Here is a 26168-nt window from a genome sequence, read left to right as displayed (position 1 = left end):
CCCGATGGCAGAGCCGACTGCACATGCCCATACCTCCCAACCGTCCCTATTTCCGTGGGACATTCACGATTTCGGTGTCCTGTCCTGCGGTCTCGGTCGGCAGGAGGTATGTCCCGGTTTTAACTCAGAATACATACGCGACTAAAGCAAGGAGCTGTCACAGCTCAGCTCCTTGCTTTGCCACAGCACTCCGGCTACTGGACGTGTAGGCGCGTTGTGATGATGTCACATCGCGCCTACAACTGTGTTAGTGAGACTGCGGAGAGAGCTGCGGGGGAGCGAGGAAAAGGTGAGCATCAGTGGTTTTTTATGTTAAACATTGAGGTGGAGCATAAAGAAGGGAGCCCATGAATCTGGGGGCAGAGATGGAGGACATGAAACTGTGGGCAGAGATGGGGGACATGAATCTGGGGTCAGAGATGGGGGGGACATAAATCTGGGGACAGAGATGGGGGGACATGAAACTGTGGGCAGAGATGGGGGGACATGACTCTGGTAGCAGAGATGGGGGGACATGAATCTGGGGAAGAGATGGGGGACATGAAACTGGGGGCAGAGATGGGGGACATGAATCTGGGGGCAGAGATGGGGGACATGAAACTGGGGGCAGAGATGGGGGACATGAAACTGGGGGCAGAGATGGAGGGGGGACATGAAAGTGGGGGCAGATGAAGGGTGTATATGAAACTGGAGGAGAGATGAGGGGGGACATATAATTTACGGGTGAATGTAGGAGGATTATACTGTGTGGGGGCACATGAAAAATGAATGAGAATGGGCGGAGTCATTATAAAAGTGGGTGGAGCTAAATTTGCTGTGGCGCGCATAGCGCTCCGCACATTTTGTCCCTCTTTCAGTTCTTCAAAAGTTGGGAGGTATGCATGCCTAGAAGATTGAAACCCAGGACAGAAGAAGACACAGAGAGAGGGAATTTCAGAAGAAGATAGAGGCGTCACTGGAGATTTCTCTTGCTGCATTGGGGACACCCCCAGTGCTGTGAGAGAACTCATTTACATACCGAAGAAAAATGGGATTTCTACTGAATGGTGGCGCGGAGAAAACTTCTAAAGGTAGTAGAATAGTCTTTCTTAAGGCTATTCCTACGTGTTAGTTAGAAATAAAGAGTATCCAATGATAGGATCCCTTTAAGGGTTATAGAAGAACCCACTATAAACACAATAGCTGTGTGTGTGTGTATCTCTAAGCTAGTTTATACATCAACTTTTATTAATTCAGACTTCAATATGGTGATACTTAGTGAAGATTGCACTCACACCCTACATAAGCATTTGTCCAGTTAAAATGAACATGTTTCATTAAAAAAAAAACAAAAAAAAAAAAACACATAAATCGCATTCACTTTGCTGGGACTGTAAAACACAACTCTTTATTTCTGCTGCATTTCCACAATACCCGTCTACACACAGCAGAGAATTGTGTTTTTACAATTCCAGAAACGTGAACGGTGGTGGACTTTGTTATATTTGACCTAGTTATACTGTAACCAATGTGTTTTTATCCTTACATGTATAGAAACCAGCACATAGTAAGGGTACTATAGTTCCAGTATCTCAGAGTCTATATGGTACATATGCTGTGTCCTAATACTGTCAGGAAACCGTTCAAGAACATTCTCCGCCCACAAACCAGAGCGTGCAAGAGGCAGGGGGGGGGGGGGAAACAAAAAAAAATAATCTCACAGTGACGTAACCACGCTGCGACACGACTCTTTCTACTGTGACGTAATTGACTCGCGACACGGATTACTTTTTTCTAGGAAAGCTTTATTGCTAGACCAAGGTAATCACAATGTAAAATCTCACCGACATAGCCGGCGTTTGTGGGAACTGACGTCTCGGAGGCTAGAGAGACGCGGCGGACTGATTGGCCAGACCTAGTGCGCGAGTTGGTTGCGAGTTTCTCGTCATACGCCGGGAACCTGTGAGTGAAATTCGTGGTTTTGCAGTGTTTGAAAGCCTTAGAAGTGGTACACGTGCTAGTGTCTATGTGTAGCTGCGGGATTGGAGGGCACAGTTGGCGACCAATCCATTGTGCACCCTAGGTACTAGATATGTATGCTGTGGTAGTGGCAGTGATCGGGATAGGCACCGGTCTGCACTATTGCCCTACTATCTACCCCTTTTCCCCCCATTACTGCCAGTTAGTATTTTCTTCACTCTAGTAGTTAGTTACACATGTAACTTACAGTAACTGGTAAGCCATTTTCACTGGGGATGGAGGTTGTTTTACTATAAATCCCAAGATTTCCTATTCCTTCAAGTAGGTCATTTTGGAGATTTTGTCACCCAAACCCTGTACGCCTGCCTGCTGGTGACTCTTCTTGTGTTGACAGCTTGGCTACTGTTAAAGGAGTGTTGGCAAATGTTTATTTGTTAAATGGAAACTGCAATCTCCCCATGTATCTTCCGTATCACTTTTTCAAGATCTCTGCTTGCTGTTGTTTAGGGAACAAGCACTTGGTTCAGGATTTCATACATGGAAAATCTGCACCATTAGCATTAAGGGGAATGAGAAGTTTCATAGCTCATGCACATGATGTACATTTTTATTTGTTGTATGCAGAAATTGACTTATGGTATAGATTTTATATCGTCAGTTTTTCTGTTCCAGCGCAAGTGTAGGGAAAACAAAAAAGCTTCAAAATTTGCATGTGCATATTCCAGCACAGGTTTACCTTGTGTAAACCTCGAACATGTGCATGTAGCACGAATAGGACCCTTCTTTGTTTACTTCCCAGGGGGAAAAAACTGAGCCGAATGTATACAGGTGCACAGCTCTAATATATACTCTACGCCTAACCAGCCATATGCCTATTTTCATGCGATCAGGACATATGTTTATCTTTTGCTAGTAAGCAATAAAGGTTCTTATTGAATGACAGCAAGCAGAGAGCTGTTAGGAATTTGTTGAGAATTCATATGTATAAAAATTTCATTATGTAATGGGTAATTGTTACTTGGTGTAACTGGAACACCCCTTTTAAGACCAGCATAGTGTCTGCTGTGATTTACACAGTGTTCTGAATTTTTCCTCTGTATAGATTTAGGAAATATGGTAGAAGGTCTGTGGCCTAGACTTATCCTGAGAGCAGAATGTAACTTCCAAAACTGGCTAGCTACTTTATGGCCTGTCTTCTTTTTATACTCTCTGTATCTTTGTCTATTCGTGCGCGCGTGTGTTTTATATATATATATATATATATATATATATATATATATATATATTTGCAAGAAAAAAGTTATTCAGCATGAAAGAACGTTCCAGTTATATTAAAACTTAACTTTTAATGTCATAAAAACATTCACAAGGAAAAAACCACAAGATAGTGAGTAGAACAATAAAAAAAATTTATGAAGACACCGTTGTTTGGCTGTGGACTACAGTGTGTCTACATACATAATGGTTTACAAAGCTGATCACATAACTTTGGAGCACCAATCCACAATCTCGTTCAACTAACGGCAAAAAAATTTCTTCTTGGCCCTTCGTTGGTGTGGGGTTTTTTTGTGCCATGGAATAGGATAGTATACTGTTAATCCATACAGTGTTTGCCATATGGATGTTTTTTTACTATTTCAAAGTAAAAATTTCAATCAATCTTGTGACCTTTTCAACAGTGTAAACAATGGGTAGAATTGGCTCCATACCAAGTAGAACTGTACAGCATACTACTTGGTCCTCACAGCCAACACAGCTTAAGAACATGTTCTTTGTTAAAAGGATATTCTGGTTTCAATGTTTTTTTCACTTTACAGTAAACTCTACTAATTTACTTGTATTTGACGTTCTGCTCACGTAATTTTCTTTGAGTAATTTTAAATGTTGCAGATTTTTGCAAGTGACTAAAAATACATCTGTATGCCATGTCATGGAATGGATGGCATCAGGGCTGTAGAGTTGGAGTTGGCTCAGTTTTTGAAAAAGTAAAAACATTTTTATTTTTTATATGATGTTATACAATTATCAGTAGTGTATAATTAATTAGATGCATAGTAAGTTTATTTTTTTCATGAAATCAGTCACTACCTTTTTCATGAATTTACTGCACCTGTCTGGCCATGGTTGGCAGCCTCTTATGGATTTGGGGTTGGCCTGTGGAAAATAGGATTCAGTGCTATGGCCTGCACCTTTCTTAGGACTGAGGCCTCATCTTTAGCCATAGCCCATTTTCCTGACTCTTCAGAGATATGGATGAAGGTGTTAAAAGTAAAACACATAATAAACTTGATGCATGGTGTATACTGCTTTCTTTATACAATTTAGATATTTTATTTATTTATTTTTACAATTTTTGTGTATTTTGCGCAGCAGAGTTGTGAATGTCCCCCATTATCATATAATAGAATATATTGATCACATTATTCTCAAAGAGATTATGCATTATATTTTGTTTAGTGAATGATAATAATAGTATGTGGCTTTAATGTAATACATCTTTTTACCAGCATTATGGATCCTGCACTCTTGAGAGATCGGGAACTCTTCAAAAAGAGAGCTTTAAACACTCCTGCAGTAGAAAAACGCGCATCTGCTTCATCAGAATCTTCTAAGAAGAAGAAAGCCAAGCTTGATATTGGTGGGACATCCGGTTCCAAGCAGAGCTCAGGTTAGTGTATATAAAGTCTATGGTGTTATGCACATTTATGTACATGAGCATTTTGTACACCAGGCTAAAACAGGACATCAGCCTGTTTAAGGAGGAGCTCTCACCACTGTAACCAACTCCAACTCATTGGAGCAGATAGTCTGGGATCGCCCACCTAATCCACATATCGGGTGCTAGAGCTAACAGAATTTGTTGCTCTAGAACGGTGGGGACTACAGTAGAGATTCTAAATGCATCAGATGAATGGAGTCTATTAAAGATCATAAAGAAAAGTTTCTCTCTATAAAATGTCCTCTATGAAAAGGACAAGTGTCTCCAATAGTGACACCTGATGACGGTAAGATTCGGCAAGGGATGATGTTGTTTTTTTTTGTCCATCTCTTTCCTACATTATAGTTACAGTAAATAAAGCCCCAGCAGCTAGAATCAAGGCAGGGTGCAATTTTCTAATATAGACCTTGGCTCTTCGAAGACCTTGTTTGCTTCAGGGTGGAAGCAGTGCAAAAAGTATTGTTCTTTCTCCCGTACAGTATATCAAGGGAGTCCTTGATGCACAGAGTGTAAGAAAGAGATGGACAAGGAAGATAACGATCCTCGAAATGTGCACTTTTGCCCTTACTTGGGTTCAGGATAAAGCTAGTTCTGTTAAATGTCCAGAAATTCATGACTTCGATCATGACAAGCCCTCTTCAATAGGAAGCCTCCTCGATAATCAGCTAGTTTTTGTGGGTCGTACTGCTGAAACCCCTGGTGATCAGTTGATCCAGCCATGGGAAGTCACAAATATAGTATTAAAGCACTTCTTTTTTAATACTAGGTTCCTAGCATTAATTGTTACGTGTGATGGCCAAATCCAAAAGTAGTACTTGAGGTCTTGTGACATTAGAATTGTAGCTTTTTCTCTGCAGTGCTACTAAATTCCTTCTTCTTTGACTTAGAGGTTGTCTGGGCAAAAAAATGTATTGTTTAGATAGGCCCGGGGAAGGTGAGAAAAAAAAAATCAACCCAAATCCAAAAACTTATACTCCTGTCCCTGGTGCTCCAGTGTCCTCCCAGCATGGTTTGGTCCTGCTGCTCAGCTGTCTTCTCGTAGTGGAAGTCTTTGCCGGCTGTGAGGTCCCAGATCCTTCTGCTGAAGCCGCTAATTAGCCTCAGCGTTCATTTGACCGCAGAGACGACTGAGGTAGTGATGTCATGTGTCCTTCGCTGAGGCCGCTGATTGGTCTCAGTGGTCACGTATGGTGGGGGCTTCCACCCCAGAGGGCAGGATCCGGATTATTTAAAACCTAGAATTTTTGCCTGAATAAGCCCTTTAAGGCCTTGGGTTTTTATCTTTAAGAGGTTGTCCAGTTTTGGCAAATGAATGATATTGTTTCTGTGGTAAGTGATTTTTGCCTATTGAGTTTACTCTGTTTCTCCTCATGTGGGCCATCTGACATGCTACAGAAATATAGCAATATATTTCACACTTCAGCAAGTATTATAATCTTTTGATGCAAAAACTAGCAGACACCACATTAGAAGTACTCCTTTTCCTCGCTGTCTTTTGCCTGGATGTAAGGCAACTAGCTGGAGCAGGAACACTCCCTCTTTACCCTGGCTGTGGGTGAAATATAGTTGGGCCCCACTCCCTTTACAGCTTCCAAAATGGAACTCATCAGCTGGGCATTAAACACTGTGGTCTCTGCAGGAATATTACATGATTTGTTTCTGGAACCAACAGAAAATCCTGCAGACAAATATTTTGGGAAGTGTGTCCCCAGTGATAGTAAGACACAGAATGGTGTTTTAATAAACTCATTCAGAGTGCCACCAAACGGCACAAGTCAGAAAGGACAACTTATTTCATATCCATGGACTTCCCTACTTACCAGCAGTATGGACCCTTGAGTATTCTGGAAGATTTCATTTTCTCTTAAGAAATTCTGCTATGATGAAATCCTTCCCTTAAAGGGGTTATCTGGAATAAAATAATTTAACACTAAACTAAACACCCTCTCCTGCCTAACTTCTAACTTAATAGACTTAAAAAAATGTATATTTGCCAAGATCGCCAGGGTAGTCATGTGACTGCCCCAGGCACATTTTCTTATTTTTGGGTGACTTTCCGGGGTTAGCTAGGTAAACAGGGAGGGGGTGTGAAAGAGGAAGTGTGAGGGGGATATGAGTGAAGAGCAATGCATCATGGTAGTTGTAAGATAAGAGAGCAGGAAGCTACCCATGTAAACATATGCACAGGACAACACAATCTCCCAGAGAAGCTCAGAAACCATTCAAAACACTGCAAAAGGTATTTCTGTGCACTTATTAACCCTTTAATAGTACTATCAGACCTTTTTAAAAAAAAAAAAAAAAAATTGCCCGGAAAACGCCCTATTAAAGCAGCATTATCACACATTGTGTTCTTCAGACCTTTAAAAGAAAAAGAAAAATGTGTTCCTGGTCATTTCCAATGTGTTCGCGTGTATCCCTTAAACTGATACTGATCACATTGGATTAAGTGTGATAACATGCGACGGTCTCCTTATTTTCTAGTGGAAAGAGATATTCTCATAATTTCTAGGTATTGCCAATAATTGGACATATTATTGTGCCACCAGAGTTGGTTGCATGTCTTACTACTCTTACAAATTTACCCTTGGTTCATAATGTTTCGGTTATTTAATTTTTGATACATGTGTGAAAGTTTTTGGAGTTGCTGAACCACTACAAAAAAAGTTGGATGGCTGCTGTGGTCTGTAGTGTTTGATCCTCCATGGAAAACCAGGCTCTTCGTTTCCCGCTGTTGTACTCGGCCGCAGGATAACTGCAACAGGATGCCGATCTCCCTGCATTGGAATTCTATCGTGGCTTTCCGCTGCTGATTAGGCCCAGATGAATGGGTCTAATCAGCAGAGAGTCTCGAGTTGCGGAATCCGCGGCAAGATCGAGCAGGGCACTGTTTGTTTGTTGTTTTTTTTTTTTGTTTCTTTTGTTTGTTTATTTTTGCGTCCTGCAGCAATGTCTGCCTCCCATTGAAAAGACAAGGCAGATTCAGGGCAGCAAGATGACAGGAATAGGCTAAAATGTAAAGTGGTTACACAAATCATTCAGTGATCAAGTAATCAGCAATTTAAAATAAACCCCCCCCCCCTATCTACTTTATAAATTACTTTTATTATCAGAGGTGAATATTTACCAAGATCTCTGGGGTGTTCACGTGACTGCCCCGGGCACATCTTCATGGTATCCAGTGAGTCTGTCTTGCCGCTTATGCAGATGAGGGTCGCATACTATATCCCCGCTGTTTCTCCTCCCGTCCCCTCACTTCCCGTCCCATCCCTTCCCGTCCCATCCCTTCCCCTCACCACACTCCTACTGTCCCCTCCCCTCACTATACTCCTCCTGTCCACAGCTTTTTGTCCCCTCACTTCACCTCTCCCTACACTCTTCCTGTCCCTAACCCTCCCCTCCCGTCCTTTCAGTTCTTGTCCCCTCCCCTCACTATACCTCACCCGGCATACTTACCTTTCCTTCCTGCAGTTTCCTGTCAGGATGTGTCATCAGCAATGCACGCGCAGCGAGCGATAGTGAGCTATTGTCACAAAGATAGCTGCTGGTGGAGCAGTGGGCCGGCAGAGGGATCGTGAGTGTGAGAGGGAAGTGTGGTGATGGATATCTAGTATTCTAATGATGGCTGCTGAGGGTGTAGTGGGTGGACTAGCTAAGGAAACAGGGAGGGGGAGTGTGTGAGAAAGGCGGGGGTTAGTCAGTGAGGGCGGGTTCACATCTGTGCCCCGGTCTCCGCTTTCAGGTTTCCGTTTCCTGCCCGAGAAACTGGACAGGAGATGGAAACCGGCTGTCACTTTGCAAACCCATTCAAATGAATGGGTTTGAAAAGTGTCCGGCCGTGAGCGCCGGTGAGCGTTTTGTGGTCTCCGCGGCAAAACCGTTTTTTTTTTTTTTTTTTTTTAACTGGATACAAAGTTGGACATGCAGGACTTTGTGTCCAGTTAAAAAAAAAACAAACTGTTTCGCCGTGGAGACCACAAAGCGCTCACCGGTGCTCACGGCCGGACATTGTCTGCCAGGTTTCCGTCTCCTGTCGGCAGAAGATGGAAACCTGAAAGTGGAGGCCGGAGCACAGATGTGAATCCGCCCTCAGAGAGGGAGGACAAGTGAGGCTTCCTGAAACTTGTAGGAAACACAGAAGAAGTAGTTATGGATGTAAACAAATGCAGAGGATGCAGTGAGCTCACTGAGAACTCCAGAAATCACTCAAAACACTGCTAAATGTATTTGGTGGCATTTATTAACCCATTAATAGCACTAGCAGACCTTTTTTTTGCAAAATGACTTTTTGCCTGGAAAACCTCTTTTAAGGTACATTAGTTAATATGAGCTATGAGAGAGTTTCCTATGTAGCACAAGTACCCTTGTACAGATGTTATATTATAGCTGTATTGACTTTATTATGGCGCATGGATTAATACTGTGACAAATCATATATATTTTAATACAAATTTTATGTCCATGTATTTTCCAACCAAATCCCAAAAACAAGTCACACCATTTTATATTCTGCTGCCAAACCAGTGTGTCATGTTACACTATGACTGTGTAGCCTGCAACAAAACTAGGAAGAGTCTATGATAAAACAACTTGTAAGGGGATCTAAACAATTCACAGGAAAGAGTGGACTAGATTGTGGGTGACCCACAGAGAAGTGTGTGCTGCCATAAGCAGAAGAAAGAAATGACATCTGCTCACAAATTGTCCTCTGAAGCAAATAAAGGGCCATCGTCTGCCAGGTGCCAGTGCTACACAACTTCAGTTTTTCGCTTCTTCATGCTGCTCATGAGAGCTCTGACTGGGTTTGGTTCGTTCTCTAGATCTTTGACTGTCTTGTGTTTGGCACAACAGCAGCAGTCCAGCATTTCATAAAGGAATGCCAGCAGGACCAGAGATAGTACAGTTAGGATAAAGAGCACCAGGATTACAAAACATGCTGTGTTCCAGCCATCATGGAATGGGTAGATCTTCTGAACCTGGAATCCAACTTGCTGCTGGATCAGGGCAGTCTCGTTTTTCCAGGAGCCAGGAGATGACATCTTGGTAGGCACTCTTCAGATAGTAACTGGAAGAAATGGCAATACCAGTATTTACTACCATACAAGTACAAAAAGAAGCTCTTCAGAATACTTGTGTCTAAACCACATTACTTTTGGACAGATTATCACTTAAACTCTATGTACATTAGCCTGTTTGTGTTTTCGGGTTTTTCCTAGAAGACCAGTATTCACTAGGTAGGTGTCTCAAAGACATTTGGTCTGTCATTGGTCTTTACTTTGCAATTCTGTAATACCACCATTTACAAAGAGCTTTCATTTTATATATTTGTTTTTACACATCCTTAACCCAGTGGAAACTGGAAAGTGGCCATTTTATAATCTGAGGTCAGCTGCTTTTAGAAATGAGCCAGTCTATATTTTCAGGTATGATTAAGAGGGAAGAAAAGTATTTAGTCAGGGTTTCTTTAGTTTTTATAAACTTGGGTTGTCACATGGCTTATCTGACCTATAAATTAGTCTTATTTACCTTTCTACACCTTCCCTATTTTCTTGCCTCCCTTCCAACCTCCAGTGATGACATTTCAGTATGATCTTTTATCTATCGGTGACTGCAAGCAGGACCTGCTGAGGACACTTTTGCTGCAGTATCCACTGAGGTCAAAGTTGCGGTGGTGAATGAAATGTCGTTGCTGGGGGCCACAATAGGTGAGGCTGGCAGAGGAATCGGGAAGTGGCAGTGAGTTTCTGAATGGTGAGAATTATTTTAGCTTGTTACCTTGCCATTTTTATGGGCTGGACAGAGCTTCAGTGTTGGTGGAGTTGGCTACGGGGGAGAACTGTATATGAACCTAGTGCCTATATTCAGCTCAGTGTAAACTGCATGTCCATTTATACTACAACTCCCACGTTAGTTACACATGCCTTGAAAGTATTTAAAGGGGTTGGCCACTTTCAGTTCAATATTGACAGACAAAACTTATTGTTTGTGTAATAAATCATTGTACAATATTCCAATATACTTTCTGTATCAATACCTCAGTTATCTAGATCTCTGCTTGTTCAGATCTCTTCATTCATTTTGCTTACATCCAGTGGATATAAATCAGTCCATGGTAATGTGTTGAGCACACAGATGCACAGCAATCACAACACAGTAATCGGACATCTGCCTGGTAACAAGCAGTACACCTGTGTGTCCGTCACATGACCATGGACTGATTTATTTTTTTTTTCCACTGGTAGTAAGCAGAATGAATGACAGCAGGCAGAGATCTAGAAAACTGTGAGGAATTAATGCAGAAAGTATAACAAAAAAATTGTATAATTTTTATTATATACACAGTAGCATTTAGTCATTTTTAACTAATCACATCCTTGCATGGCCTTTAGAAAGTCTATTCCACACCTACCTATAGTATGTAGATTGCCTCAGTGGTTTCTGAATAAGTCCGTTTTTATTCATATGCTAATTAGACCCTCTTTGCTATTGTTTCCTATGGGTGTATACAGCACAGGCTGCTGCTGACTCAGCTTCCTGTTTGCACTCACACATAGGAGATAATAGCAGAGACGAGTGCTGCTGGGAACTTCCTGTGCTGGCTGGAAGCTCATTAGCATATGAATAAAAAAACAGACTTATTCAGAAACCACTGAGGCAATCTACATACTAAAGGTAGGTGTGGAATAGCCTTTCTAAAGGCTATGCAAGTATGTGATTAACTAAAAATGACTATTCCCAATGGTAGAGCCCCTTTAACCCTAGAACGCAGGCCTGCCAGGTTACTTGTTTTCTATTTTCTGTAAAAGTACTTTAGTTTGAATTTTGAAACTCTAGGTATTCCTCAGGTATATAGTTGTTAGTAATTTCCAGTTGTTCATATATTTTTTATGTTACAGGCATTTCGGTATAACAACCTTTTTTTGGGACTACCCCATATTCACGCACCAGGGGCCTTTTAGGCCTGTACTAGGTTTACATGTGATACTCAGTCTTTTTGTCTGTATTGTTGCTGGGGAAGAACTTTTATGACTCTGCTATTGCTGGGAAGAGTGTGTGTGTGTGTGGGGGGGAGGCTTGCTCCTCCCTACCTCCCTCCCACACTCTTCCCAGCAATAGCAGAGTCATAAAAGTTCTTCCCCAGCAACAATACAGACAAAAAGACTGAGTATCACATGTAAACCTAGTACAGGTCTAAAAGGCCCCTGGTGCGTGAATATGTAGATTTCTATGGGTACGCGTTCTAGGGTTAAGGAAAGGCTATATGGTGGACCCCATTAAAGGTTAGTGGGATCTCTTGAGTGCTAGCGATAGCCTTCATATGACATAACTGGCTGAACCCGCCATAGTTTCTGTTATAAGCAAATAGTAGAAGTATAACCAAGCTCTATCCACCTTTGGAGTAACTAAAATATTAATAGATTTTTATTTTTTTATGACATTTGCCGACTTCATGGATTTCCTTCTTTAAAAATGGCTGATTCCAAAGCCAAAAATGGCTATTCTGGTGAAATATTTTAAGGAATGTTTTTATCTTTACAATTTGATTTCATGCGTCCTATGAGTTAACACGCAATATATCAAATATTTTCTGAGCATATTGGTCCTATTAAGAGAGAACTACATCAGTTTGGCATGGGTCCATTGTCAACAAAAGAACCATCAGGTCTGAAAAAATAAATCTGTTCTGTTAATGTAACAACCAATTGGCATCCTATATTTACACTTGGGTGTATGCCAGCTTCTCTACTGGTACACTCATAGTATAAAACTGCTTGGGGTCTGCACAACACTAATATGCTAACTTCCATATTTCCCTTCTACAGGAGTCCAAATTACTAAATATATAGATGTTATACACAGTACAATTTGCTCAGAATGACATAGTGAAAGGAGAAGAAAAAAATAAAAAAATACTTGTGTTGCCAATTTTGAAGACTAAAACCAGTCTGTATTGGCCTTGTGTCATCCTCCATTTATCTAATATGAGCTAAACCTTTTATCTATTTGCATATCGGGCAACAAATACTAATTTAGTAATATTCAGTGATTCTGGATTTGGTGGGCGCTACATTTATGTTCCAGAGAGCTCCCTCCAGCCTCTGTCTGCATAGTGTCATTTAGAATAGGAAGTAATGGCTTTATTTTTGCACTAGACAGTGTATAATTATTGGGCCTTGAAATGTTTCACAAAGTCTAGACATGCGTTACGTGCTTGGTACTTTCCTGCTCGCTCTCATTAATTGTGGCTGTTGCCGCAAGCAGTGGATTTGTAAGTCATTTTGGGGAATAGAGTAGCCTGTCATTTATTTGTGCTAATAAAGGCCTTTGTCCTAAGCAGCAACCGCCAAGTGAAGAAAGTACATTGCAGTGTAATGGTATCCTCTGATATTGCCTGCCAGCCTTTAATAATTTATTGGTAAAGCCCGTCTTCTTTCGTGGTTTCTCTATACCCCAGGCAGTACCTCATTATATTCCCTGTTGCATATTCTATGGTGCTTTGAGCCTTGCACTGCTTGCTCTGTCATAGTCATTATTGGCATTTTGTATGTAATCCTATTAATATTATAAATGTGAAAGTTTGTGAGTTTGGATGTTTGTGGGTTTGTGTGTTCGGATGTTTGTTAGTCAATCACGCAAAACCCGCTTGACCGATTTGGCTGAAATTTTCCACAAACATAGTTAATACACCCATTGCGCAATAGGCTACTTTTCGTCACAATAGCGCACATACGTTTTTCCCGGGACCCCCACAAACCCCAAACTCACATCACCATCTCTGCAATCTCACACACTTTGGACCATAGCAAGCCACAAAATTCATATTGCCCTCTACAGCCTCGCCCCTAACCCCATACAATCACATATACATGTACTTTACCACTTTGCCCCTCACCTTAACGATACTCCAGGAGGTTCTCTTTAACGCTCCGGAGCAGCCATGTTTGCCAACCCCCACCGCTATGACAATCCGCGACACCGCCCACCCATGTCAATACCCCTAGGCGGTCTAATGAATGCAAAAAAAAAAAGTTTTAAAAAAATATTAAAAACAAAAAAAAGGATTAAAAATTCAAATCACCCCCCTTTCCCTAGAACACATATAAAAGTAGTTAAAAACTGTGAAACACATACATGTTAGGTATCCCCGCGTCCAAAATCGCCGGCTCTACAAAGCTATACAAATATTTTTCCTGTTCGGTAAACGCCGTAGCGGGAAAAATGGTCAAAAGTGCCAAACCGCCGTTTTTTTCACTGTTTTGATTCTGATAAAAATTTGAATAAAAAGTGATCAAAGCAATAACATTTCCTGAAGATGGTAGAACTACAAAGTACACCCAGTCCCGCAAAAAAGGACGCCATATACATCCCCGTACATGCACGTATAAAAAAGTTATGGCTGTCGGAATATGGCGACTTTTCAAAAAAAATTTTAACAGTTTTGGATTTGTTTTTAAGGGGTCAAAATGTAACTAAAACCATATAAATTTGGTATCCCCGGAATCGTAGCGAAACACAGAATACAGGGGACAGGTCATTTTGGTTGCACAGTGAACGCCGTAAAACCAAAGCCCGTAAGAAAGTCGCAGAAATGCATTTTTTCTTGAAATCCACCCCATTTTGAATTTTTCCCAGCTTCCCAGTACATTATATAGAATAATTAATGGCGGCATCATGAAGAAAAATTTGTCCCGCAAAAATTAAGACCTCATATGGCTCTGGGAGCGGAGAAATAAAAAAGTTATGGGGTTTAGAAGGAGGGGAGTCAAAAACGAAAATCAAAAAATGCCATCGGCGGGAAAGGGTTAACTTCAAATACCTCTGTCCCAAAGTCACTATGTACAGTTTCTCACAACACCGTATATATAGCGGCTCTAATACAAAGTAACTTCAACACAAAAGTCTCACGTATTCTCAGAATTACAGCAAAAACAAGATACAAACTTACATTTCATATCCCATCCCTTATACACACTACGAAAACCTTACCCACGCCTGTATATACCCACTTCTACAATCACCGCAGATGAAGTCGCGGGTACCAGCTAGTGTCTTATATTTTGTGGTGTAGTTCCAATATGGGTTGCATATGAAGTATGAAAACGCTTACCATTATTGGGGTTCGTTTTCTCTCTTATTTTCACATATATAATACAGATATATATATTTAGAAATTGCAACATAAAAGCATTTATGCTGGTTTAGTAAAATAACACTCTTAGGAATCAGATTTTTCCATGACCGTACCTGTATATTTGATGGCATTATTAAAGGGATTCTACCATTAAAACTTTTTTTTTTTTTTTTTTCTCGTTCACACGTCGGAATAGCGCTAAGAGGTTATTCTTCCCCTACCTTTAGAAGTTGTCTCCGCCCCGCCGTTCGGTTAAAATCCTGGTTTTTGTTGGTATGTGAATGAGTTCTCTCGCAGCATTGGGGATGCCCCCAGTGCTGTTTGAGTGCTGAGGCCCACCCCCAGTGAACCCTCTCCGGCAATGTTCTATGAACTAGAGTGTACTGCGCATGCTCGCATAAGCGGCCACAAAAATATGGCCGCCCGATGGCAGAGCCGACTGCACAGGCATTGAAGTATGACCCCAGCCAGAAAAAGATGAGTGAAGAGGCGGTTGCTGAAGAAGATGGAGGCGTCGCTGGAGAGGGTTCTCTTTTGCATACCGACAAAAACTGGGATTTTAACCGAATGGCGGGGCGGAGACGACTTCTTAAGGTAGGAGAACAGTAGCCATTCTTAAGGCTATTCCGACGTGTGAATGAGAAAAAAAGAGTTTTAATGGTAGAATCCCTTTAAATTGATTGGACCTATCCTTAGAATTGACCGTCAGACAGTGGGTATCTGACTCCCATCAGCCCCACCAGTAAGTTGTTTGAGGGGATCGCTGTGCCTGGCTGAACTTTGCAGACTCTTCATTGTTTACCAGGCACAGTGCTGTACATTTTGCAGGAACTGTGTTGCACCTTATTGCTGCCACATCCAGTGCAAGGGAATGAGTTGGAGCTATGCAGCCGACCATGGGGTTGCTGGGAGTTGATCCTCCACCAATCCGATATTGATGACTTATTCTAACGATAAGCAATCAATATTTGGGACCTAGAAAACTCCTATCCTTATTAATAATTTATTATGATCTCAGTACATTTATTAAGTGTTGTAATAAGTTCCATTAAAAGGGTTATGCCACAAAGACCCTTAGGACGCATCCCCTTTTCAGTGAATGAAGCTCTTGTTTCTCAAATGCTTAGTTACATGGACTCCACAAAGGAACTTTTGGCCCCCTGTTCTGCTGATAGCGGAGTGTCCCAACGGTGGGATCCCCAGCACTTTCACACGTAGCCGCTGCCCTTTGGATAGGTGCTAAGTTTCTTGAGCAGTATAAACCCAATAATCCCCCCCCTCTTTCCTGCTTGCATACTCTGTAAATGTGAAGAAATAATCTTTGGCTCTAAAAATGAGTCTTAGTAAGTGATAGAATGGAGAGTTGGGAGCGTGGGTGTTGCTGAAGTTTCTCTGTCCCTCAGTGTGAGACCGCATGTGTTGCGAGTGCAGGTGGAACAGACATTTGAGAGTTATTTTATGGGTTTGGATCAAAGCTTTGATATCACAACTATCTTTAGAAAGGAAGAATAAATAAAAAGTACACAACTGGCTGAGGAGTTGTAGCTCTAGCCAAACACTTGTATGGGCAGCAGCTACTTCTTTGCCCCCTCCCCACTCCCAATCTACATGAATGCATGGCTGAGTGTGCATGTGTACTGAATAGGGAGAGAGGAGAAAGCTGCTGCCACACACCTCTGGTGACTGCTTGGAAAACCAAGAACAAAGGGACCAAGTGTGTTGCAGTCCAACTGCCTAGTACTACTTTCCCACAAAATACATCTAATACATGTTTGATTTTAGGGGTCCTACAGCTGTTGCCGTATGTTGATGCAGCAGTGGTGGAAATGTGTGGCAACTGTGCCATTCAGTTCTGTACAGCTGCAAGAGATTACTGTTCTGGTAGTCCCATAGAAATGAACGGAACAGTGGCCATGCACACACAATGTTGACCTTGTTCACATGGAATGGATTGCCATTCTTGTGGTTGATCCCTAGCAATCTTATAGATTTGTTGTTGGGGGACATGGTTAGGGCTATAGAAGGTTGTGCTGACACAACCATTACTATTTGTTATTACTATTTGTTGCCAAATCACATTAAAAATCAGGACTGTGGAGTTGGAGTCAGAAAATAGTTACTTGAAAATACAATGATTATTTTTAATTATACAATTATTAATATTGTATGATGAGATGTATAGATTGTTGTATTATATTTACTTTCATAGGAATTCAATGACTAACTTTTTAATAAACCACTTTACAGCTTCTGACTGACTGTAGCTGTCAGCCTTTTGTGAAGGAGTCTGAGTCGGTGGTTTGTCCCTCAGACCTGTTAAAAATCACAGCTGCCGCTTCCAGCTACCGTTTTGAGCTGCTTTGCTGCCCTTTGTGGCCCTTGCCCTAATATCTAGTATTCAGTGGTGTAACTAAAGTCTTGTGGGCTCCGATGAAATCTTTTGTCCCAGGCCCCTACCCCATCCCTACATCAAATTCTGGATAGTGATGGTTACGGGTGCTAAGGAGTTTAATCCACCTTAGTGTGGTTAGGGTAACATGTGGGTCTCCTTAGCTTATGGGCCAGATGGAAGCTGCAATCTCAATACTGATGCCAGTGCTTATGGGCCCCCTGAGACTCCGGGGCCCGATGCAATTACGCCCCTGCTAGTAATGTTCCTATTCTTCTTGCCTTTTGTACTGATTGAATACAGATTCTGCGATTTGTATTGTTCCTCTATTGTAAATGTATCGGGTATTGTGTAAACGTGTATATCACCATTGAGACATTATGTTTGTTTTGTCAGTTTTAAGCAGCAATGAATAGATGAGAATTGTTTCCATGCATTATAGTATATCATTATCTCCTCAGACTCTTCCATGTCACTCCATTAGACAGCTATAATGCAGAGTTATTTCCATTGTGCCTCTAGAGGATAAAGCTGTTATGTTGGATTTTGAGAGCACTGTGCTTTAGTTCTGTGCAATCCCGTTATCAAGAAACCCTCAGTGTTAGGATACTCAAATGAGTTAGTTGATGCACCCCCCCCCCCCTCCCTTTTCCTGCCATTTGTTTGGATAGGATAGCAATACTACAGAAATAGGCTTTTAAGTATCATTGCTGGTCTCTGGGGAAGTGTGTGTGTGTGGAGGGGGGGGGGGGGGAGGTTGTGTACCATCACTATCTGGAGACTACAATTAACTCCCATTCATCTCTGACATAGAGTGAGTACACCTTGCTGTAATGTCCATAACAAGTGATACAGCTGCATCTAACATGGCTGTCCCAATGGAAGGTTTATGAACAAAAATATCTGCAACTTAAAAATAAGACAATACTAGAGATGAGCGAGTAGTATTCGATCGAATATCTCCACGCCATAGGTATGCGTGTAAGCGGCCAAACACCAAGGAATTAAACGCATCAAATATTCAATGTGTTTAACTCCTTGGTGTTCTGCCGCTTACACGCATACCTATGGCAGGGAGGTATTCGATTGACTACTACTCGCTCATCTTAAGACAGTACCTTATTTATAGGGGAGATTTCATCATTCTGTTGTAAAGGGATGATAGTCGCGTGTTTCTTGCGTCAAACATTCACCACAAGGCCTGATCTGGGACTCATCTGCTACATTGTGGGGATGCCTCGGCCTGACTGATTTATTATAACCATTTCCCAAGTGGCGTAGATTTCCATTCTGACGACAGAATATATAACAGACTCATGAATAGGCCGCAGCCTCTTCATAACGCTCCGGTTCCCTGCGCCAGTCAACCTTGTTATTAAGATTGGTATACAATGTGCCAATAATAATACATTTCCCCAATATCTGTAAAGATAAATATACTTTTTACACAAACCTAATATGAAACATTCTTTTTAAAGTTCTAGTTTCTAGTTTAGAATACAGTATAATTGTCAGGCATACAGTGGCTACGAAAAGTCTTTCCGGTTTTGATGGACTTTGCCAGTCTGCATTATCAGGAAACCTTTTTTTTTTTATATAAAGTAAACACTATGTAAAGCTTGCTGGTAAATACCTCTGGTATTTCAGGTTTATACAAAGATTCTAATAGATCACTAGGAGATCCAGTTGCAGGACACATTGCTATTAGCTTATTAAAGTAACCATCTGACAAAAAGGCATGATCTAAAACAGACCACCGCTCTTACAAGGTAGTGGGTCAGATGAGGAAGCCTGTGTCATACTATCTTCTGGGTGTGTAGTGAAATACTCTAAAGCTGGCCATGTGTAAAAACTGAACCCACAAATTTTGATGTATTCAGCCAACTATCTAATGTGTATGGGGGTGCTAGTCAAGTGAGTGTGCATATGTATGGGAGTTTAGCAAGATGGCTGTAAGCTCAACCAGCGTCCATCCTACACCTATATAAAGTGTATGGCTGGCTTTAGGCCCAGACTTTTCTTTTTGAAGCCATGATTGAAGGTCTGCAAAATGGCTGCTACAGATTGAGACTACCCAATGTACATCCTGCTTTGGAAGTCTGAGACATTCCTTTCCTTCACCCTTCGCCTTTCTGTACTCAGAAATCCCTGTAAGGCTAATGGCCCACATTTCCGCATCTTTTTTTTGTTGCAGATTTTGCTCTTTTGTTGTTTTTGATTTTTTGAGCCAAAGCCAACAATGGCTACAAAAGGAATGGGAGATATATACGAAGTTCTTATAATTTTACCTTCTGATCAATCCACTCCAGGCTTTGGTTCAAAAAAGGCAACTAACTGGAAGATAAAAATCTGCGTTTCCGCAGCATGGGGCCTCAGCCTAACAGAGATTTGAAGGAAAAAGTATGGACAGGATGGTCATACCACTCACATTATTGGCTTCAGACCACTGGAAGGTGAATGGTGTGTTTCAGTCTTCTTAAGCATGGTGTGCATAGTGTAAGCTGAGGCCGTAGCGACTACTTTGCGGACAGAGAGGTGGGGCTCTAGAACAAGGAAATAGCAGCACCAAGTATATGTTTTATACATTTTGGTTTTATATTGTCATATTTTTATTTTAGGCAGGCTTTGTTTGGGTTTAATTTTTCCGCCAAAGATTTTGGCGCAATGTCATCCACATTATTACATTCTAAACCATGCCCCCTTTCCCATTAAGCCACGCCTATTTGTCTAGACACATTTGGAAAGTGTTGAGCAAGTCCTAATCATCATCTTTTTTAGTGCATTCATTTAATAAAATGTTGCATCTTGTTTTGCATACTTTTATGCCTTAAACATGCCAGATATTGGTACATGGGCACAGGCACAATAATAATTCTGGCGTTGTGTACATATCACCCTTGATATACCAAGTACCTCCAGTTTCTATCATGGTGGCATATTTTGCCAGTGGTATAGCAAATAGATTCTCCACCACACAGTAAAAGATCACCAACAAAAATACAAATAAGGTCAGAGGTCATACAGGCATATGCTAGGCTAGTGAAGCAGAAGCAATATGTGTCATGGATTGATTTCACCCAGCGACCCTAGTTACAAGGCATATTTTACTGCTTCCACCTTGATGTGGAAGAAATCACCATCCTGAACGCAGCCCACAAATGAAGTCAGTGTAATTGAGAAGCTTTAACAAATGCTATGGATGTGTGTGCAGCTGAGCCTATGGCTTGTATCATGAACTCGCACAGCCTGCATATCTTTGACTGGCTGACAGAATGGGGTGTGAGCCATGTTAAGGAAGAAAGGGTCCATAATCCGCCTGCATGCTAAATATTCCATGTCTCCGTCTATGTACAGCCAAAGGAAAGAAGAGGCTGTGATATTCTCCCACTCTGTTCCTATTACAATCCATAGCAAAGATGTGTTTTAATTCATATGAACCTACCTTCCTGTGTGAGAAGCTGCCGGGCTCTGCTGTGCTGCTCAGTCTAGATTGCTCAGCACAGTGTAGATGACACAGAGCTTGGCTGCCATTGGACAGAGCAGAATGCAGCCAGCAGACTGTTACACGGCTTCATTAGCATCCCATCCCTCCACCCAAAGGACTGTGCAACCCCACAGGGGAAGCCTGCCTGCCTCTTTTATATCACTACTCAGACCTCCATTGTAATCTGGTTAACATACTCTGAGCCAGACCTGATGTCCAGCATTTATAGTGTGTGTGCGCGTTCTGAAGGGGTTAATAAAACAAGATTTCTGTATAGCTAATGGAAAGTTATTACAGCCCTGATTAGATATCTGTACTCGTTCTGCATGTATATTTCTAAATCAATTAAATGGACTGTACATGGCGTAAAATAAATATATATTTATATTTAGTACCATTAAAATATGCACAAATGTGCCCACATGGACCTCCGAGCCCCACTATATCTGATCTTGTATCCGGGAGCCTCCTTTCTTTTACACAGTTTTCCTCAATATATTTTTCATTTCGCTCTAATATTGTAATCCTTTAAATATATCATTATTACCTTCACATATGGAAAGTTTCATTCCATTCCAACAACTCCTCCTTGGTGTGTGTTTATTAATTATTATTATTATTATCATCATCATCATCATAATCATCGAGTGTGCCTATATGTCTCCTCTTTCTTTTATGCTCTGAGATCGGGCTATGCCTAAGTCCTGGTTCACATCTGTGCATGGGTTTCCATTTGGGGGTGCGATTGCGGACCCCCCCTCTCTCCCCCCCCCCCCCCGAATGGAACATTAAAAAATTGGTTACCTTAGGAATCTCGGCTGTAGGAAGTGATGATGGATACAGATGGAGCTATAGCAAACTCTCTGTAAATTCCCTCTAGGGAGCTGAATGTGTCTTCAGTTGTTCATGTATATAACTATGAACAGACACTACCTCCCTGAGATTTGTTGGAGGTTTTAAGGAATAACTTGGTAAATTGGAGTACTTTACTCTTTATATCATTTCCGAAAAATCCTTTTCTATTAGAACATCTGGTTTCCTTGTGTTTGGTGAGTGGAATAAAGAAGAAACTTGCGTAAACTGAAGCTTTTATAAACTGTAATGTACAAACAAATGTAGAACATGGATGATAGCATATTCCAAGTTTATGGTTGATGTCCAAGATGATGCATTGCCCAGACTGTATTTCAGGTGACTAATCTTAGCACTTCTTTAACAGAGGGAAGCAATGGAGCATTTAACCTCAAGAGCCTTTCTGGGTCCTCCAACTACAAGTTTGGAGTTCTTGCAAAAATTGTCAACTATATGAAGGTAATCTACTTTTTATGATTTGTATCTGTATATGCTAGTTAGAATTGTTGTGTTTTAATTTCTAAGCATTTTGGAAAAGCAAAATACATAAACCATTATTTCCTGTGTGGAATACTGGGTGACTACACTGCTTGTCATTGGAATATCGAGATTGAGTGGTCACTTCTGTTTAGACAAAATCATTTGTTCAAGAAACTTACTCTGCTGGGCAGGAGGAGAACATCAGTCTGTACTACACTGTGCATCACGATAACTTCTGATCCATTCTGATACGTATATAGATGATGAAATTGCCAGATACTAGATGCCTAAACCCAGGTCATTGAATGGATACAGTATGTATAAAGAGTTTCTCCAGGTCATACTTTGTCTCTCATTGTCACAGTGTTTGGTGTAACCACTATTCATCAGTAAGTTTCTGCCAGTGTATGTACAGGACCAGTAAGGACGTGCAATGTTATGTTACCTCAGTACTTGAATATTACCATTTCACTTAGAGATGGAAGTTACAATGACCTACAGTTCACATTACACAGCTTCAGAAATGTAAATGTTGTATAACTGATGAATGATCATTATCATTCAAATACCCTGCATTCCAAATTATTATGCAAATCATTGTGTCATAAAGATTTAAAAAAAAAAAAAAAAAAAAATTTCCCCAAATCATGGACGGTCTTATGTCTCAGGGCTCTTGGGATCACTGAAATTAATCTCAAACACCTTTGGTAATTAGTTTGCCAGATGAGCCCAGTAAAGGAAACCTACTTTTTTCTGCAGCATTTTTGCTGTGTTTTTCCCTGCGGTTTTCTTCCCTTATTAAATCTCTAGGAAAAATGCATGTGTTTCCACAGGTAAAATTGACATGCTATGTTTTTCAACAAAACGCATATGTTTTTGAAAGGCAGCTCTTTCGCAGAGGGTTGTGTTTTTTTTATTTTTTTATTTTTATTTTTTTTTTTAAATGTAATGTGTGGATGGAATTTGGCCATAATATCATTCACTTTGCTGGTACAATAAAACACAGCATTTTTTTTCTGCTGCGTATTCTCAGAAGGACATTCCACATTATTAAACAAGCCACAGGCTTCAAGCAACATCGGAAAGAAAAAGGATCTCTCTGGTGCCAAAAACCATCAAGTAGTGTAATGCCTTGGACAAGGTATGAAAATATTAGATCTTTCAGGCAACTTAAAGAGGACCTTTCATCAGATTGGGCACAGGAAGTTTTATATACTGCTGGAAAGCTGACAGTGCGCTGAATTCAGCGCACTATCGGCTTTCCCGATCTGTGCCCGATGTAAAGCGCTATCGGTCCCAGGACCGTAGCGCTTTAGTGTCAGAAGGGCGTTTCTGACAGTTAGCCAGGAACGTCCTTCTGCCTTGCGGCGCCTATCGCGCTGTACTGTGGAGCAGGGAGGAACGCCCCCTCCTGCTCCTGCTAATGCTCGTCTATGGACGAGCACTGTGATCAGAGGGAGGGGGCGTTCCTCCCCACTCACACAGTACAGCGCGATAGGCGCCGCAAGGCAGAAGGACGTTCCTGGCTAACTGTCAGAAACGCCCTTCTGACACTAAAGCGCTACGGTCCCGGGACCGATAGCGCTTTACACCGGGCACAGATCGGGAAAGCCGATAGTGCGCTGAATTCAGCTCACTGTCAGCTTTCCAGCAGTATATAAAACTTCCTGTGCCGGATCTCATGAAAGGTCCTCTTTAAGCATGATCAACTTACTGTGATGAGATCTGTGGCTGATTCAGAGCACAGATGGGTTTGTGCAGATAAAGGCATAATGAGAAAGGTTTCTGCCAGACAAATTCATTGGATTAAGAGCAGCTGCTAAAATACAATTATAAAGCAGCATACGGGTATTTGAGGTTTCCTCTGGAGTTTCACGAACCTCAAGGTATAAGATCTTCCAGAGGCTTTCAATTGTGCATAAACCTACTAGTTAGCCATCCCTAAACAGTGCTCACTAGAGATGAGCAAACACTATTCGAAACGGCCGTTTCGAATAGCATGCTCCCATAGAATTGAATGGAAGCGGCCGCTTAACCCCCCTCGTGCCGGCTACGTCCATTCATTTCTATGCTATTCGAAACGGCTCTTTCGAATAGTGTTCGCTCATCTCTAGTGCTCACAAGCAGAAACAGTTGCAGTGGGCACAGACATTCATGAAGACTAATTATAAAAGAATCCTGTTAACTGATGAGTGCCGTGCAACCCTGGTTGGTCCAGATGATTGGAGTAGTTGCTGGCTGGTGGATGACCACCATGTCCCAAAAAGGCTAAGACGTCAGCAAGGTGGTGGCGGAGTCATGTCTTCGAAGTAATGTAGAGTTTCTAATTGACCACTTTCTTCCATGGTACAGAAAGGACCATACCTTCCGTAGCAAAATCATTTTGATGAATTGGCAATGCAGCATAGAATATTACTGAGTCATTGGCTGCTATCGGCATAAAAGGAGAGAAACTGGACGGTGTGGCCACCATCTTCCCCTGACCTCAAGAAACTCAATGGATGCAAACATTTTGAAAGTGATCTCGAAGAAAAGACTATGTTTGCATGTAACTTGCATGTGACCTCTTAATGCTGCAAATTCAACAAATGGCTAATTTCTGTTTATTACAACCTATAAAATGTCTAGAGACTCTTGTGCATAATAATTTGGAGCAGTGGATTGTGATTTTTTTTTTTTTTTTAATTTGTGAAAAAAGATAATTGTGAGGTTTGTCCAATAAAATTACATTTATACTCTTAATCGTTGAAGATTTGAACATGATACTGACTAATTTTTCTTAACCATTTAGGAAAATCAGAGAAAAATATTTGGAACTTGGTATAGAAACTATGAGGAACAACTGACCAGTTGCAAAGATTCTTTGGTGTTCTACTCTATTGCACTAGTCTCTTACTGTTGTAGACTTTAAGAGGTTGCTATAATGGTAAATATGATGGTTGCCTCTTTGTCTCTACTCTATTCAGACACGACATCAGCGAGGTGACACACATCCACTGTCTTTGGAGGAAATCTTGGATGAAACGCAACACCTTGATATTGGAATGAAGCAAAAGCAATGGCTTATGTCAGAGGTAATAATTACCTGATGGTCATTTGCTAGATAGACTATTTAATTGTGAATGTTTCACTAGATAGGAAATCTGAGCTGAAGATTGCAGGTGTATTTAAGGGTTCAGACTCAAAACATGAAAGAAGGCTGCTGGATCATTACCCACAAACCAACAGTACAACACTACTCCCACGTCCTGAACCTTTTTTTCATACTGTTTCTCCTTATGTGCTTCTCGATGGTGCAGCAAGATGGGGATTCTCCCATCAGCTGCAGTCCATGGAAGTAGCAGACTTCTGTTCTCATTCTGTGTTGCTGACATCGATTCTGACCTGTTGCCCCTGGCTGCTGAAAATCAAATTTCCTCTTTTGTGCATTTCAGATTGCGCTCCCTTACTGTTGAGCCTCTCAAGCTAGTTCCCAGCTAAGGCTCTTCCGAATCTCCTCCTACAAGTTCGGTAGCCAGAGCAATGTTCACAGCTTTGAGATGGACAAATAAAACCAAAATTAAAAAAAATTGCAACATTAACAAAATCATACTAAACCCCCATACCTATATATTTTCTTAACGTAGATACCTGCAGCATTGTCAGTATGCCACTTGGTAATATATATGAGCAAGCACCTTCATACAATTTTGATTTAAATGGTATGATTTATAAAAAAAAAAAAAGTAGCATCTTATAAAATGTAGGGATTGCACACCATGAAAAACAAGTGCACCCCTAAACACTATGTATTTTTTTGAAAGTAGACAACCTGAAGATTACATGTGTCTAAATGGGTTATCAATAGTCTTGTCCACCTTCATGCAACTTTGTGACAGACAATTAGTTTTTTGAAAAAATGCACTAAAACACATATTTGCTCCTAAAACTCCTATTCAAGCTTACATTCACTCAAAAATGCAGCTAAAATAATAGATCATGGTGCACACAATTTATATATACTGTAAACATCAACTACAAAAATAACTCATACTCTCAAACACTGATACAGAAGACCAGCAGTATTTTTCTGTTATCCCCTAATATGTTAAAAATCTTTACTGCACACTGTAACTGTGATACCAAAATCTAACTTTATTGAGATTGCACAGCA

The 26168-nt window shown here is 41.1% G+C and overlaps 2 protein-coding genes across 2 annotated transcripts in view; one reads left to right on the top strand and one right to left on the bottom strand.

Annotated features, from left to right (window-relative positions):
• The first annotated feature begins 1765 nt into the window (after positions 1 to 1765).
• The window catches only part of GTF2E2 (general transcription factor IIE subunit 2), a 42395-nt gene continuing 17992 nt past the window's right edge, over positions 1766 to 26168 (top strand). Inside the window, exons 1-4 of the mRNA XM_075264838.1 lie at positions 1766 to 1941; positions 4467 to 4627; positions 21903 to 21994; positions 24982 to 25089. Coding sequence (XP_075120939.1) covers positions 4471 to 4627; positions 21903 to 21994; positions 24982 to 25089 — 357 coding nt within the window. The 5' untranslated portion in view covers positions 1766 to 1941; positions 4467 to 4470. The remainder of the gene's footprint in view (positions 1942 to 4466; positions 4628 to 21902; positions 21995 to 24981; positions 25090 to 26168) is intronic.
• On the bottom strand, positions 9014 to 20728 carry SMIM18 (small integral membrane protein 18). Its single transcript, XM_075264826.1, has 2 exons — positions 20642 to 20728; positions 9014 to 9743 (listed from the first exon to the last, which is right to left on the bottom strand). The coding sequence occupies exon 2, from the start codon at positions 9715 to 9717 to the stop codon at positions 9427 to 9429; it is 291 nt and encodes a 96-aa protein (XP_075120927.1). The 5' UTR covers positions 9718 to 9743; positions 20642 to 20728; the 3' UTR covers positions 9014 to 9426.

The sequence above is a fragment of the Leptodactylus fuscus genome, chromosome 1, assembly GCF_031893055.1.
Source record: "Leptodactylus fuscus isolate aLepFus1 chromosome 1, aLepFus1.hap2, whole genome shotgun sequence".
In the NCBI taxonomy this organism is placed as follows: domain Eukaryota; kingdom Metazoa; phylum Chordata; class Amphibia; order Anura; family Leptodactylidae; genus Leptodactylus; species Leptodactylus fuscus.
The sequence above is the reverse complement of the archived record's forward strand: the minus strand, read 5'-3'. Positions and strand labels throughout refer to the sequence as shown.

Coding starts and splice junctions, on each gene's coding strand:
- SMIM18 (XM_075264826.1), bottom strand. CDS start 9,717: ATGTCATCTCCTGGCTCCTGGAAAAACGAGACTGCCCTGATCCAGCAG.